The sequence below is a fragment of the Pseudophryne corroboree genome, chromosome 1, assembly GCF_028390025.1.
Source record: "Pseudophryne corroboree isolate aPseCor3 chromosome 1, aPseCor3.hap2, whole genome shotgun sequence".
NCBI classification, from domain to species: Eukaryota; Metazoa; Chordata; class Amphibia; order Anura; family Myobatrachidae; genus Pseudophryne; species Pseudophryne corroboree.
The window spans coordinates 1130917289-1130933718 of NC_086444.1; the positions used below are offsets into that span (position 1 = coordinate 1130917289).

A 16430-nucleotide genomic window follows, 5' to 3' on the forward strand; every position below is an offset into this window, starting at 1 on the left:
TATTATGGATAATATCAGAGATGACACTTAAAATATCAACAAGAGAAAACAATCTCATAAATTATTTTTAAAAGCAAATACATATTTTAAAATGATTGTTTCATTTAATTAGCCGACAAAGTGTTTAATTGCTTTATACCAGATATCATTAAGTTTGTCAGAGACTTTATTTCATTCTCCAAACATGATTTACTGTGTATCTTCATTAATGAGAGATCATTTCATCACATTCTTCTTAGTAAAACTGTTTTCTGCAAATCTAAATTAGTTTAATTGCCTGCCTTTGCCACCACGTATTATTTCTATATTATGACATGTTTAGCTAGGATTAAACAGAAAACATAGATCAGACCACATGTCAGATAATGTGGAACTGGACAGAACGTACTGTACATGCAATTAGTCAGCTCACTCATTGGGCTAATTACAACACAATGAACAATGAGGTTGATTCAGAAATTGACGCAAATGCCATCCCCAGTGGTGTCGCAATGGGTTTGCAGCCCGCACCTGGGTGTCACCCACCGAGGGGGGACTCCAAAGTGCCGGCTCCTCTTCAGTGACAGGTGCCGGGTGCTGTACTGTGATATTATGTGCAGTACCCAGCTCCTGTCACTGTGCAGGAACCAGCACTGCACACACATTGGTCCCTCGGTACAGCCACGCCCCCTACCAACATGATGCCACGCCCCTACCAACACAAGGCCATGCCCCTACCCACATGAGGCCATGCTCCCTATCTGCGCGAGGTCAGACCCCTTTTTTTTCCGCGCGCACTGCATTACCCCCTCCCTCCCCTTTGCTCCAGGTGTCACCTGTGACAGTGACGCCTCTGGCAATCTCTGTAGTGAATTTGTACACAGCGGCTGTGCGAGAATATGTGAATGTCGCAACCATACTTGCCTACCTTCCCGGAAGCTGCGGGAGACTCACGATTTTTCAACCCCAGAAGAGTGGTCATCTCTCCTGCATCCTGCCCGCTTCCTAGCTTAGCTCCACCCCTTGCCGTGGACTCGCGAATCATGGGTGTTTCCCAGTGATGTGGGCGGGACCTAATGACTAAACAGTTCAACCCCGCCCATCTGAAGGGACATGAATTAAAAAAGTTAGTAAGTATGGTCGCAACTGCCCGGAGTTGTATTGAGACGCCCCCTAACCAGCGTTTCTCTCCAGCCTCTTACATACAAGAGGAAACTATCTGTCAAAAAACCACCTAAGAAACCCTTAAGTATAGGTGCCAGTTTTACTGCATACAGGATTGCAGTCGAAAGTAATAACGCGCCCCCAAAGCGGTTATGACCAATAACCCTCCCCTCCCCCTTTAAACGTTGACTACCTGTTAATCCCTTTGCAAATAAATTCTTCCTGCCTCCATGTCTGAATCGGACCCGGAGTGAGAAGGAAAGGTGGCCGTGTGATCCATCTAGTGAACTGACAGCTTGTTTTCCAGAGTGTCAGATCTGCAATCCATAGAGTAAGGTGTATGATGTCTTTGCTCAGTAGGTTACACATTCCCTTGGAAACTGAGAAATCAATTGTAAAGGAAGAAAGGATTGAATCTTTAGATGACGGCATGCTGTATATGTACTGGCTACGTATATACAGCACCTGTCATTTCCACTATTATTGTAAGCAAGAAACAAAAACAACCAGCAAAGTCCATTTACACTGATTTTGCCTTTCTTGTTTTTATTGCTAACTACTATTGTGCCCTGATTTTGTTTTATTTCTTAACTGAGATAATGAGCCTGAATCAGATGGAGGCAGACTCTCCCACAGATTCATGATTGTGGCTTAATGCAAATGCTGCTACAAAGTCCTTCCCCTGTATACATCTGTTTGTCCGAACGTGCAAGGACTGGGACGCCCCCTGTCAGCATTCGCACACCCTGATTTGTGCTTCCTTAGACGCCACCATTGGTCACACCATCGAAACATACACCACAGGACCAAGACAGGTGCATCCTAGTATGGCCTCCTATGTGAGCTGGCTAGCCTCTGCATACATAGCTACTTTCACAGCACAGCCGCAACACTCTCATTGCCACCCATAAGTTGGAGCGCCTCCATGTGTCCGCTTAGAAACCTCCCTATTACCACCCAGGAATGCCCACTACATTTTCAACACACTTCTCCTTGCATGCATCTGAAATTACAGCTGCGACTCTGGAGAAACACAATCGGGACCCTGGAGCGGTGCCACTTAGACACATGCGCAGTAGCAAAACCATTGCCCACTGCATCCGACATCAGCAATGTGTCCACCTCTGACAGGAGCTCACAGGAAGATTCCTGGAAGGCCGACGTGTCTGTGGGGCCTGTTTTCTGTGTTGTCATGTGCCCCCCCCCCCCATCCCCCACATATGTTATACTGTACCTCTGGTGCTGCCTATGTCCGGCCTAAAATTTTACAGGGACATTTTTAGTTCCCAATTCGCCCCTGGTCTCAGACACAACTGGCCCCTCAACAGACCCCACTCCCTCATCAGACCGTACTCACATTGGGGCTGCTTTATTAAATGGTTTTCCATCCCAATCCGACCCTGACCTCTGATATCAGGCCTTTTGTGGTCACTATCTGGATTAAACTACAGAATGTTGTAGTAACTACATAATATGTCAGATCATATTTAAGAAGTGTAACAGATAAAAATATTTCAAAGCCTCAAATATGATACAGTAAAAGAGAAGGATTTTGTATTACTATTTTTATTATTATTATTATTATTATTATTATTATAGAAAAAAATAGCCACTTCAAAAAAAAAATGTACCTGTACTTCCTGCGGGAGAAGAATTTCTAATATCTAATAAAAAAATCTAATAAAAGGAAGGATTTCTAAAACTCACGTGCCACAAGTGGTGATAAAGTAACTTTAGTGCATTCATTGAATTGAGAATGATCATCTGGGAATCTAGAGAAAAGGGGTACTCTGTCTGTAATTGGAGATACATGATTGGAAGAATTACATCCCTAGTCTTATTTTGATCATCTTCATAATGAGTGAAAAACGAAAACTAAAATAAGACATCTAAAAATTAATACTCATCTCCACCCTCCTGCACTCTGACATCTGTAGCACTCTTGCCTTGCGGTTCCCTGTGCGGTGGCACATCACACCACCCTAGTTATGGCCATGCATCCTACACTCACGTCTGCAGCACCCTTGACTTGCGGTTCCATGTGCGGTGGCACATCACACCACCCTAGTTATGGCCATGCATCCTACACTCACGTCTGCAGCACCCTTGACTTGCAGTTCCCTGTGTGGTGGCACATGTCGCACCACGCTAGTTACGGCCCTGCCTCCTACACTCTCATATCTGCAGCCCCCTTGCCTTGCGGTTCCCTGTGCGGTGGCACATCGCACCACCCTAGTTATGGCCCTGCCTCCTACACTCACGTCTGCAGCCCCCTTGCCTTGCAGTTCCCTGTGCAGGGGCACATGTCGCACCTCCCTAGTTACAGCCCTGCCTCCTACACTCTGATGCCTGCAGCCCTCTGCCTTGCGGTTCCTTGTGCTACTGGGCACGTGAGGCATGTGCCTAGTGTTGCACTTGCTAGGGGGCTGCACAGCAGGCCAGATTATATATTTTTTTTGTCATTATGACAAAATGGGTGGTAAATTGTGGTGCAGGGGGTGGTGTGGGGTGAGGCTGGGGCTGCTTTGGCGGTCTGGAGCCATAATGTTGTTCCTATGGGCGGTCTGACCCCTAAATTTGCCCCTGAATTTGACTGATCCTGAACACACAAAGGTAAAAGTTTTTTCCCCCCTGTGGGATATATTGAATTGTTCTACAAATGGTGGAGACATGGGAAAGTCGCCCGGGGGCCACCACACAGGTACATCACCATGAGTGGAAGAAAGGGCACTCTGTCATATGTGTGCTGCTGTTTGTGTGGCATAATGTGATCTGGGGGCACTAAAGTATGTTTAACACATTTGTGGAGTAAATACACATTAGCCTATGCTTTTTCATTTCATCGACAACATATCTTACTGATAATTTTATTTGTAGGGTTCCCAATAAGTTAGTTGGCCTGGGGTCCCCACACAGAGGACAGGTAGTATATATTCAGAGAAGTTCCCAATTTAGCGGATGTCCGCAGAGCTTTTAGTCATTTGGGCAGATGTGTAGACTACCTTGGAACTCAACCACTTATTGTGCCATATATGAATGAATATATTATATTATATATATATATATATATATATATATATGTATATATATATATATTTCAATTAATGGACATGAAATAAACAAGATGTACAGTTGTGACATCAGAAATAAAAAATCTAACAAAGGAGTGGGATTGCAGCAAAAACAAAAAAATTAGAGAAAATGAGAATGAATGTAACAGTGTGATATATACGTGGGCAAAAAAATATATATACTTGGCGCCTGTTCCTTATATTACTGGCAAACGTATACCTGGAACTGGGCTGCAGCTTCCTGGTCAGGGCTATTGCAGACCCCCTTATAGCAAGCAATCTAGATAATTAAAACCGAAGTTTTAATAGGAAGCGCTGTCCAGTCACAATTCACTTAAAAAAAATGAATTTAATATTACAAACAACATATATGGCCATATATAAGCATAAACAACACATTAAAAAATTAATCACACCTAGATCAGTATATTAAAAAATATATGTATGGTATTAGTCCATTAGTAAACTGGAAATAGGGCATGCAATCCAGCTCACTTCTAATGTTAATCATCCATTCAAGTTAGCATCAGTAAGTCCCTTATTTGTGGATCCAAGTAACTGAAATTATTCCTTGCAAATCACTTATAAAGTGTCCTCCTACCTCCCGTACATAGCTGTTTGCGGGGGCTTTACACAGCGGAGACTTATAGTAAGGTCTTTAAAGATGATGAGTAAGTGGATCCAACATGAATTTAGACCGGGGAGCGCTCCCCCACCTTCCTCCCTCTCTCAGTGCAGTGCCCGTGTATTCGGTGGTCACAGCCAGGGACACGAACATGCGTGAGCACTGTTTCTTACAGACTGCTATGCCCGATCACGTGATGCGTTTCTCCGCCTCCACTTCCGGGTACTCGGCGGCTTCCTCAGACGTGACATACACGTCTGAGGAAGCCGCCGAGTACCCGCAAGTGGAGGCGGAGAAACGCGTCACGTGATCGGGCATAGCAGTCTGTAAGAAACAGTGCTCACGCATGTTCGTGTCCCTGGCTGTGACCACCGAATACACGGGCACTGCACTGAGAGAGGGAGGAAGGTGGGGGAGCGCTCCCCGGTCTAAATTCATGTTGGATCCACTTACTCATCATCTTTAAAGACCTTACTATAAGTCTCCGCTGTGTAAAGCCCCGCAAACAGCTATGTACGGGAGGTAGGAGGACACTTTATAAGTGATTTGCAAGGAATAATTTCAGTTACTTGGATCCACAAATAAGGGACTTACTGATTCTAACTTGAATGGATGATTAACATTAGAAGTGAGCTGGATTGCATGCCCTATTTTCAGTTTACTAATGGACTAATACCATACATACATTTTTTAATATACTGATCTAGGTGTGATTAATTTTTTAATGTGTTGTTTATGCTTATATATGGCCATATATGTTGTTTGTGATATTAAATTCATTTTTTTTAAGTGAATTGTGACTGGACAGCGCTTCCTATTAAAACTTCGGTTTTAATTATCTAGATTGCTTGATATATACGTGTGCCGAGTACTGTGAAGTGGTGTATTACGTAGGGGATGTACATTCCCGGCCGCCGGCATCCCATACTCAACGCCACAGGGATTGTAGTTACATTGCGCGTTACACATATGCATTGAGAAATCCACAAGTCTGCAATATATAACATCTTCTGTACAAGCAGATGATGTGCAGGGAGGCTGAGGGGGGCATTTACTAAGCTGTGATAAGAGCGGAGAAGTGAGCCAGTGGAGAAGTTGCCCATGGCAACCAATCAGCACTGAAGTAACATCTATAATTTGCATACTAGAAAATTATACAGAGCTGCTGATTAGTTGATGGGGCAACTTCTCCACTGGCTCACTTCTCCGCTCTTATCACTGCTTAGTAAATGTCCCCCCTAAATGTGTGATGTCTGGAACATAAAACCCGCAGACTGTGGGGTACTCCTTTAGCTTTCAAAGCCTCTGGTCTACAATATGTTGATAGTGCCCAAACTTAGGGGGTAATTCCAAGTTGATCGCAGCAGGAATTTTGTTAGCAGTTGGTCAAAACCATGTGCACTGCAGGGGAGGCAGATGTAACATGTGCAGAGAGAGTTAGATTTGGGTGTGGTGTGTTCAATCTGCAATCTAATTTGCAGTGTAAAAATAAAGCAGCCAGTATTTACCCTGCACAGAAACAAAATAACCCACCCAAATCTAACTCTTTCTGCACATGTTATATCTGCCTCCCCTGCAGTGCACATGGTTTTGCCCAACTGCTAACAAAATTCCTGCTGCGATCAACTTGGAATTAATCAAATTACCACTCTGGGACAAATGTCCTAAGTTTAGGAAACAGATAAAGTGGAGAGAGATAAAGTACCAGGCAAAGAGCTCCTAACTGCCATGTTACAGGCTGTTGAAAAAATGACAGGAGCTGATTGGTTGGCATTTTATCTCTCTCCACTTTATCTCTCTCCAAAGCTTAGCACATCTGTTCCATATAGTATATTTTGAATGTATGGTTTACCTCTCTTTATTTTTATTAAAATGCACATAAAATAAAATGAATGGTATATGTTTTAAACAAAGCACGAGGGGAATGTATCAAACCATCTAAAGAGAACAAGGGAAGAACCAATCAAATTCTAGTTATCATTTATCAAGCGCATTCAATAAAATGATATCTAGACAGCTGATTGGTTTCTATGTTCAACTTCTGCATGTATCCACTTTTGATACCTCTCCCCAATATACTGTATTGGCTTATTCCACCTCAAAGTTTAATAGATTCTGTAAGCCAGTTGCTGTGAAAACACTAATTTGTGGAGATTTTTTTTTATTATTTGATTTTTAATCTGTATCTATGAATTTCTGTGAAGAAATGACAGGGTATATTTAGAGTCAGCAGCTTATTACCCCCACAAAGGTATGACGTTAGACGCACTGTGCTAAAGTTACGCTCATCACCTACTTTTTGTGATTGATTGCAGAAAGGAAGACTGAACTGCGACCCAACATTTGAGTTGGAAGAGATGATCTTAGAGTCGAAACCTCTTCATAAGAAGAAAAAGAGACTGGCCAAGTACAAATCAAGGGATGCAGCCAAAGACAGCTGTCCACTGGTAAATCCACTTTTATTTTCACTATTATTTTATATTCTGGGAAATCACAAGAACACTTAATGTGGCAACAGCAAGGTCATCATACACATTCAGGATACATTTCAAACTGTTTAGTAAATAGGTGTAAGGGCACATGCTGCAAAGCCCCATGGTTCAACCGCCTCCATTATGCCCATTATAAAATAAATAAACGTTTTCTGCCAGTAATTGATGGATGTATTAGGCGGGCAGGGATGTATATTAGGAGAAGAACTGATGATTAAACAAGTGTATGATAAATATTGCCCCAAGGGCCTAATTCAGACCTGGTTGCTGCAGCAGCAGCGTACGCAGGCTGAAGCCTAGTGAAGTATCCCCGGGTAAAGCGCACTGCGCGTGTGCACACAGTGAGATGCGATGGCATATCACTTGTGCAATCATCTCTGCACGTCGGCGGTGTTGGGATGGTGTTGCTTTGTGCAATTAATGAAAGTCACTTCCGTCTGCAATCCTGTAGAAGCAAATCTAAAGACTCACCATACCGTTACCCATACCACTGCTACCGGAGATTCTAATCGCCAGCTGCAGCTCAGCCACAGCACATATTTTGCACGGACACGATCCTCCAGAGATGACTGCCTACAAAGGTTAAAAGCACCAGCAGCCGGGAGGACTTCTCTGAATTTAAGGGCTGGAAAGACCGGTGAGATTGAACTCCGTCTGGCCAGACGTATAATTTGCACAATACACTTTTCAGTTTAACGGATTTAAACTAGTGAATTAACTTTTCGTTACTCTGTGCCTGCATAAATATTGATTATAAACGGAAGTGACTCTTATTAATTGTACAAAGCAGTTTATAGTGTGCTACTTTGTTCCATCTAACAAGCAGTGATCACAGTGATACAATTAAGTGAATTCAGAGATTTGCTTCTACAGGATTGCAGACGGAAGTGACTTTCATTAATTGCACAAAGCAATTTTGTTCCATTTAATAAGCAGTGCTCACAGTGATACAATTAAGTGAGTTCAGAGATTTGCTTCTACAGGACTGGTTGCTGCTTTTAAGAAATTAGGCTATATCTTAAAGTTTTTTAATTTTGTTACCATTGTGTGTTCAGATAACCGGCCGGTGGATATGGATTGTTAATGTATTTATTTTAATAAATTAATTTTTAAAAGTCCAATCTATATGCGCTGTAATATTTATTTTTATATCTTGATTTTTTCACTAATAGGGTTGAGTAGCCCTATATTACTGGCAGCACATAGATTGGTGTGACAGAGCGCTTGGCTATTTCTGTTGTTATTTAATATTTTGTTAGACAGTGGATCACTCTGTGGTCTGTCTCCGTTCCCAGCACTAGAGGCAGCTTCCCTGCTCTAGTGTTTTCCCTCCTAGTGTTAGCTCAGTGCAGGAGGAGGTGCTTAGTGCACAGTCTGAGAGAGTTCTTCCTGGGAGAGACAACTGCACTGACGTGCAGCTTCTGCTCTCCTGTGTGTGTAACCTTGTCTACCCCGCAGCTGCACCCTGTGTGTATACAGCCGCATCCTGTGTGCACTGAGACGCTGTGTTACCGCTGTACTGCTTCACATGTATACTGTGAGTTCCTGCTGCTGCAGAACATCTTCTATATATTACAAGCTGTTATCTCTGTTATATGAATAAACCAATCATCCTGGTTAAGTGCCGTTATGTGGACTAACATCCCTATCCGACACCGCAACACTCTGCCAACATATTTAACTCGCTACCTGTCTTCAGATTAGGAGAGACTGATTCATGCAGGACCTGCGATCATCAAGTCACACTAGGTGTCAGCTTCTGGCCACTAGCTGTTCCCTTCTCTTCCAGCTTTTACCTCTGTGGTGCACATGAGCTGTGTTTTAATGGTACGATCTAGTTAACCTTCGTAGAGAGGACCTTTCCCATAAGCCCCTGGGTCCATGTCACCAATTATTTTGAATAAAAACCTGTGGCGAGCAAAGCGTGACACCGAGCCCAAAGTGTGGCTAGCGTACAATGGTGCATAGATAAAACAATATAACCTCAAACAAATGGAGAATGGATAAAAGAGTAAGGCATACCTCCCAACTGTCCCGATTTTCGCAGGACAGTCCCATTTTTTGGGGACTGTCCCGCTGTCCCACCCGCGGGCCGCAGTGTCCCACGGTGGGGGGGGGGGGCAGTTGGGAGGCTCCTGCACGTGCTGCCCTGCTTAGCTGAGCAGCCGTGAATAGACGCTGTAGGCATGCGCACAACGTCTATTCACTGGAGTCAGAGGGAGAGGGGGCATGCCAGCGGCTCACAGAGCGCTGGGCATGCCCCCTCAGTGACGAAAATGTGGGCGTGGCTCGCGAGCGCGTGTCTTCCCACAAAGCCACGCCCCCTGTTCTTAGGCCACACCCATTTCCGGGGAAAATGCAAAGTTGGGAGGTATGAGTAAGATGCTATAAGAGCGGAAGTTCTCTACTGCCCTCTCGTGCAGTCACTTCCTGGTCCTGAACACCAAGGGAACATAGACTCGACCGTGATTTAATATAGTTCACGGAAATCAGAGTTCTTATATACAGTATGTAATAAATGGCAATACGTTGTGCTCTATTGCTGTAATATACACATATTTTCTAATGAACACTGAAATGACGACATCAGAAATGACCAAATAACCAATGTAAGGAACAGATATTACTCACAGAAGTTTATATACAATATCACTTGCATATTGTATTAATTATACACTATATCTATTTTGCACTAGCGTCTACAATAGTGGTTCCCAAACTCGGTCCTCAAGGACCCCCAGCAGTTCATGTTTTCCAGGTCTCCTCACAGAATCACAAGTGAAAAAATTAGCTATACCTGTGGATCTTTTAAAATGTGTCAATGAGTAATGAATACACCTGTGCACCTGCTGGGTGACCTGGAAAACATGTACTGTTGAGGGCCCTTGAGGACCAAGTTTGGGATCCACTGGTCTACAAGATGATAATCACTAAGTATCTGGTGAAACCCTCTTGTAATTTATTGTCAGTATATCAATCATTTGCAATATATCTTCCTATTTGATTGGCTATCAATCGTGTCACTCACAGGAAACAGCACCTTTATAAGCTCTAAGCTACACCCAACTCTATCTTAATTGGCTGGTGTTAAACCCATGTCTTCGGCTCCTTTAGTCTGACAGTTCCCATCTTTCCTATATAAAGCGGACTAGCCCAGGTTCTGTTTGAATTGCCTGAAAACATGGCAGCAGTAGTAAGAGTAGACACTCTCCAAATAAATGTGGTAAGTACCTTACATTGCCAGAGTATGTATTGATTTTTTTATGCAAAAACTTACAAATGTAATTATTAACTGAATAAACAGATCTCAAGATAGGCCGAAGTGATCATTCTAATTGTCATAACAGATACTTTTAGTTCTGGAGAGAGGTGGCTGTAAGCAAAAAAAATATTGTTATATCTATGATTATATACTGTAACATGTTCATATAAAGTACCTGAAAAGTGTTTATTTGCATTACAACAATTACACTTTTCAGGTGCCTTATATGACATGTACTGTACTGGTTGTCCAGCAAAAGAGGGCCACAAAATAGCTACTGGATTTTTAGAACGTTCTGACAAAGAAACAGAACTGCAGGTGGATTACATGGTATAAAGTAGCTGGTAAATAATAATATTGTCATTTGTTTAATTACTGCTGGGGCACAACAGACACTTTTTCATTTGGATAAAATTACTGTTCACGAGACGGAAATAATGTAAAATGTATTTTATTCTCAGAGCATTGGTGTATTCACTAATCAACAGAGCGCCAGTGGCTGTATACAATCTGGCCATACAAATGAATAGCATCCAAACCCTGGGCTCACTGCATTTTACAGGAGATTTATTTTTTGACAGCTTCCAGCATCATCCCCATAATTATGACTTTTTTTAGTTTTAATTTAAGAGTCGTGAGACATTCAAAGCAAGCCGATTTCATTTTATTTTATCCACACGCGCGTGATGAATAACACAACTTTTGCTTAATTTTGTGTTTTTTTTTCATTGTCTTTCATACAAGTGCCCTTTATCTCATACAGGCTGCTGCAAAAATATACTATTGTATAAAGCTTATTAGGAGTCTACTATAAAAATAAACAAAAATATAATTATAAATAAATATCCTGCTGCTTTATACAGCATTTCTTGTGAAAAATATGGTTACTCTTTATATATTGGCAAGTTTGCTTTCAATAAAAAGGTGCAATCTGTTGCTTTTCCACTACCATTACTGCGCAGGGGCAATATCGTGCCTGCGCACCTGACGCCAATCTGGGAATCCAGCTAGTGGATTGTGGGAGAAAGATGGAAAAGATAATTTTCTAGAAATAATGCCAGTCACCGGCGGTCCCTACAGCAAGTGTGCCCACTGCCAGGGCTGTTTCTAGCCAATTTGGCTCCCAGTGCGAGATTTAAAAATGCCCCCCCCCCCCCCCCCCAATAGATATAAAACATAGAGATTTGCACACGCCGACGGCGCACGCGCTCCGGCAGCAAGGGGTGGGGCCTCACTAAAATGGGCATGACCTCGGTGAAATGGGCGTGGCCTCACCTGGAAAGACTACCTTACACCCCGGTTTTTGACTCTGCACCAACAAATCACGGCCACCACAGGGAAAAAAATACATTCCACCATATTATGCCCCACACAGTAGTGCCCCCTGCACCATATTATGCCACACACCAAATGCCTTTGATACATTATGCCCTATAGTAATGCTTCTAATTACTTTTAAATTACCTGCTCGTTGCCAATGGTTTCACGCGCTGGGTGTCATGCTAGTTGCCAGAGGTTTCATGCTCTGGGATCCACGCTGGTTGCCAGGGGTTTCATGCTCTGGGACTGGTGTCATGATCGTTGCCAGGGCTGTGTAATGCCAGTTGCCAGGGCTATGTAATGCCAGTTGCCAGGGCTGTGTAAATTACATAGCCCTGGCAACTGGCATTACACAGCCCTGGCAACTGACATTATACTTGAATGGCTAGTGTGTATCTATCCAGCATTGGTGTCCAGAATGCAACCAATCGTCAGCTAGCGCAAGTTACACTGATTTATGCCAATGTATCATTGAGTGCTCTTTCTGTGGTGCCTGTAAAAAGCCTTCTAGAAGTCCTGTCTCCCACATATTACTCTAATTACCTTGCATCAGTGATTTTTATGTGGTGGTACTATGGGGTGTGCTGTGTCGGCAACTTTGTAGTAGGCCAATTTTCTAGTTATACAGAGTAACAGGGTTAGGGAAACAGGTAATTCTACCTCACAAAAAAAAAATACAGGCTGAAATTTACAAGGCACAGCTCACTGGTTTTCAGCAGCAGGTTTCTCTCTCACAGAGACTCCACAGTCTCCCCTCTTTCCCCAGGCAGTGTGAGAGCAATGATCAGGCTGACAGCCTTTTTAACACACTCAAACAGCTGAAAGCCCTAATTAGCCTTCTGTGAGGCTAAAAGCCCAAAGACATGAACTGGGCCTCAATGGATGGAGAACCCGCCCTCTCTTCTCGCATCCAACCCCAGGACCATTATCCAGTTCTTACCAAAAGTTCTCAGCAGAACTACCACAATATTCCTGGGGTTTTAAAACACATAGGTAACAAACTTGGGGCAAATACACCTGCCTTCCACCACTGTTCTAGTGATCGTGTCACACTTGTTCCAGAAACAGTAAGAAATCAGTGAAACAGTTACATACATGGCTAAAATAAGCATCTGCACACTCGTCCAGAGTGCAGAAGGTTCAGTAAATCTCTGATTTGCTGGTAACTTCATGTGAGTACCAGCACCATTTTTCAGAGAAAAAACACCACTGCCTGGCATTATGTTTCTGTGCAATCCACACATCTTCCACAGAGGGCACATCCTCATCCAAGAACCCTGGATTTTAGGCCACCCAAGCAGCTGCATAACAGGGCTCCAGAGTGTGGAGTGTGCTGGCCCCTCCCCCTAAGTGCATGATGTCATGATGACATGCATAGGGCACTGGGAAGTGCAGCACTATCCAGAGCATCCTGAGGATGCTCCGAGTGGATGCACAGACTACAGGGTGCTTGTCTATAGGACACTCCGGGTGGCACTGCAACAGTGAGCCTGGCTGCAGGGTCCCGTTCCAGGCGCTTTACTAGCTAAAAACAAGGGTGCTGCCCCCAGAGGCCTGTGCTCTATGCGATGGCACTGCTTCACACCCCTACTCACGGCCCTGCAAACACGCTCTCTGTGCAGTGATCTATGCAAAAGCCCATTAAATGATTCTTAAAAACTGAGGATGACATTATAGGAGAAAATAATGATTATATGTGCAGCGCCAAGGGCATGAGATTGTGCGTAGATGTTTTTAATGTTTTGTTAAGTAATTAATTGTTACTTGTTAAGTATTTTATGAGCTGGTGTAACCATTCCACCATGTGGCACTGGGGAGCTGGGTTCAGTGCACGCAGCTTGTTGGCACTTGTCATATACTATGCATCAATACTTGAGGCCAACTAGAGTCGTATAAGCAAAATTATTTCCAAAATGTTTGAAATATCTGACATTAATACATACATATATGTATACAAAACAGAATGCTCCTGCAGGAGATCCCAGTCTCTGGCGGATTTCCTCCATTTCAAGTTTATCCTCTCCTCCTACAGCTCTGCTCTTTCTCTCGCCAAGCAATCCTTTTTTCAAGCACTCATCTCTTCTCAGTCCTCCAGTCCACGCCGAAACTTTCAACACTCTCCTTCGCCCCCCTCCTCCTCCCCTTCCCTCCTCCCTCACTGCCACTGACTTTGCCTCCTTCTTCATCACCAAAATTGAGGATATCCAAAATTACATCTCCTTCCGTCACCCCTCTGCTGCCCCCATGCCCTCACCATCCCTCCCCTCCATCTATCCCACCCTGTCCTGCTTCCCACCTCATACAAGGAAGTCCACTCCCTCATCTTATCCTCGCCCCCCTCAACCTGCCCCTTGGACCCCCTCCCCTCCCATCTTCTCCACTCTCTCACCCCCACTGCCTGCTCGCACCTGGCTCACCTCTTTAACCTATCGCTCTCTACCGGCATCTTTCCCCCACCATTCAAACATACTCCGGTTTCCCCTATTCTCAAAAATAAAAACCTCGACCCTTCATCACTCACTAGCTAATGACCCATCTCTCTTCTCCCTTTCGCCTCCAAACTACTGGAACGACTGGTCTACAGCCGTCTCACTAGCTACCTCTCTGACAACTCCATCCTTGATCCACTACAATCTGGCTTTCGCCCACTTCACTCCACCGAGACTGCCCTGGTGAAAGTCACCAATGACCTGCTTTCGGCCAAATCCAGAGGCCACTTCTCTCTGCTCATCCTTCTGGACTTCTCTGCTGCCTGAATCACCCTCTCCTCCTCCGCACACTCCAAAATGTTGGCCTCTCTAGCACCGTCTTTGACTGGTTTGCCTCATACCTCACTAACCGCTCCTTCTCTGTGTCTACCTCCGAAACCACCTAACACCCTTCCATCCTTCCTGTTGGTGTCCCTCAGGGTTCTGTCCTAGGCCCCCTTATGTTCTCCCTGTACACCTCTTCCCTGGGTGCGCTCATTAACTCCTTTGGCCTTCAATACCACCTCTATGCTGATGACACACAACTCTACCTCTCCTCTCTTGATCTGTCCCCCTTTGTCCTCTCTCAGGTCTCCAGCTGCCTCTCTGCCATCTCCTCCTGGATGTCTGAGCGCTCTCTGAAGCTCAATATGGACAAAACTGAACTCATTATCTTTCCCCCAGCCAGAGCAACACCCCCTACAAATATCTCTATCACTGTTGACAACACCATCATCTCCTCCGTTCCCCAGCTCCGATGCCTGGGCATCACTCTTGACTCCTCCCTCTCCTTTGCACCCTACATCTAAGCTCTAGCGCAATCTTGTCGGTTCCAGCTATGCAACATTGCTTGCATCAGGCCATTTCTCTCCCAGAGTGCAACTAAGCTTATCCACTCACTGGTCATCTCACGACTCGACTACTGCAATGTTCTCCTCACTGGTCTCACTTGGGTGGTCATTCTGAGTTGATCGCTAGCTGCATTTGTTCGCTGTGCAGCGATGAGACATAAAAACGGCACTTCTGCGCATGCGTATGCGGCGCAATGCGCACGCGCGTCGTACTACTACAACGAACTATGTAGTTTCACACAGGGTCTAGCGAAGCTTTTCAGTCGCACTGGTTGCCGCAGTGTGATTGACATGAGGTGGACGTTTCTGGGTGTCAACTGACCGTTTTCGGGGAGTGTTTGAAAAAATGCAGGCGTACCAGGAAAAACACAGGCGTGGCTGGGCGAACGCAGGGCGTGTTCGTGACGTCAAAACAGGAACTGAACAGTCTGATGTGATCGCAAGCGCTGAGTAGGTTTTGAGCTCTGCGATCCTTTCGTTCGCACTTCTGCTAAGCTAAAATACACTCCCAGTGGGAGGCAGCTTAGCGTTTGCACGGCTTCTAAAAACTGCTAGCGAGCGAACAACTCGGAATGACCCCCTTGCTCCCACCTCGCTCCCCTCCAATCTGTCCTCAACTCTGCAGCTAGGCTCATCTTCCTCTCCCTCCGCTCCACTTCTGCCACTCCCCTACGACAAATTCTACACTGGCTCCCATTCCCCTACAGAATCCTCTTCAAACTCCTCACCCTCACATACAAGGCCATCTCTGCTCCCTACTTCTCCTACCTCCTCTCCCTTCATACTCCCTCCCGCCCACTATGGTCGGCCAATGACCGCCGCCTCTCCTCTGCCTTGGTCACTGCTTCCCATGCTCGAGTTCAAGATTTTGCCCGTGCTGTACCCCTTCAGTGGAACACTCTCCACCGCTCCATTAGACTCTTCCCGACCTTGCAAAGCTTCAAACGGGCACTGAAAACCCACCTATTTATCAAAGCATACCCTTCCGATGCATAACCTAGTCCTCAGGCTGCTCCTCCATCCCCCTGCCTCATGCCTTGAACATCTCTGCTTTGCCTGCATACTGCCATCAGGCTTCCTCCTGCTTGCTTGCACCTGATGTCATCTGTCTGTCGCCCCTCCCCACTAGATTGTTAGCTCTTCAGAGCAGGGCCCTCTTTCCTCTTGTTGTCTAAGCCCTCTTCTCGACACATTTCAC

General features: G+C 44.7%; 1 protein-coding gene across 1 annotated transcript in view; it reads left to right on the forward strand.

Annotated features, from left to right (window-relative positions):
• STK32B (serine/threonine kinase 32B) overlaps nucleotides 1-16430 on the forward strand; it is a 613395-nt gene that overhangs the window by 553320 nt on the left and 43645 nt on the right. Inside the window, exon 10 of the mRNA XM_063923372.1 lies at nucleotides 7155-7286. Coding sequence (XP_063779442.1) covers nucleotides 7155-7286 — 132 coding nt within the window. The remainder of the gene's footprint in view (nucleotides 1-7154; nucleotides 7287-16430) is intronic.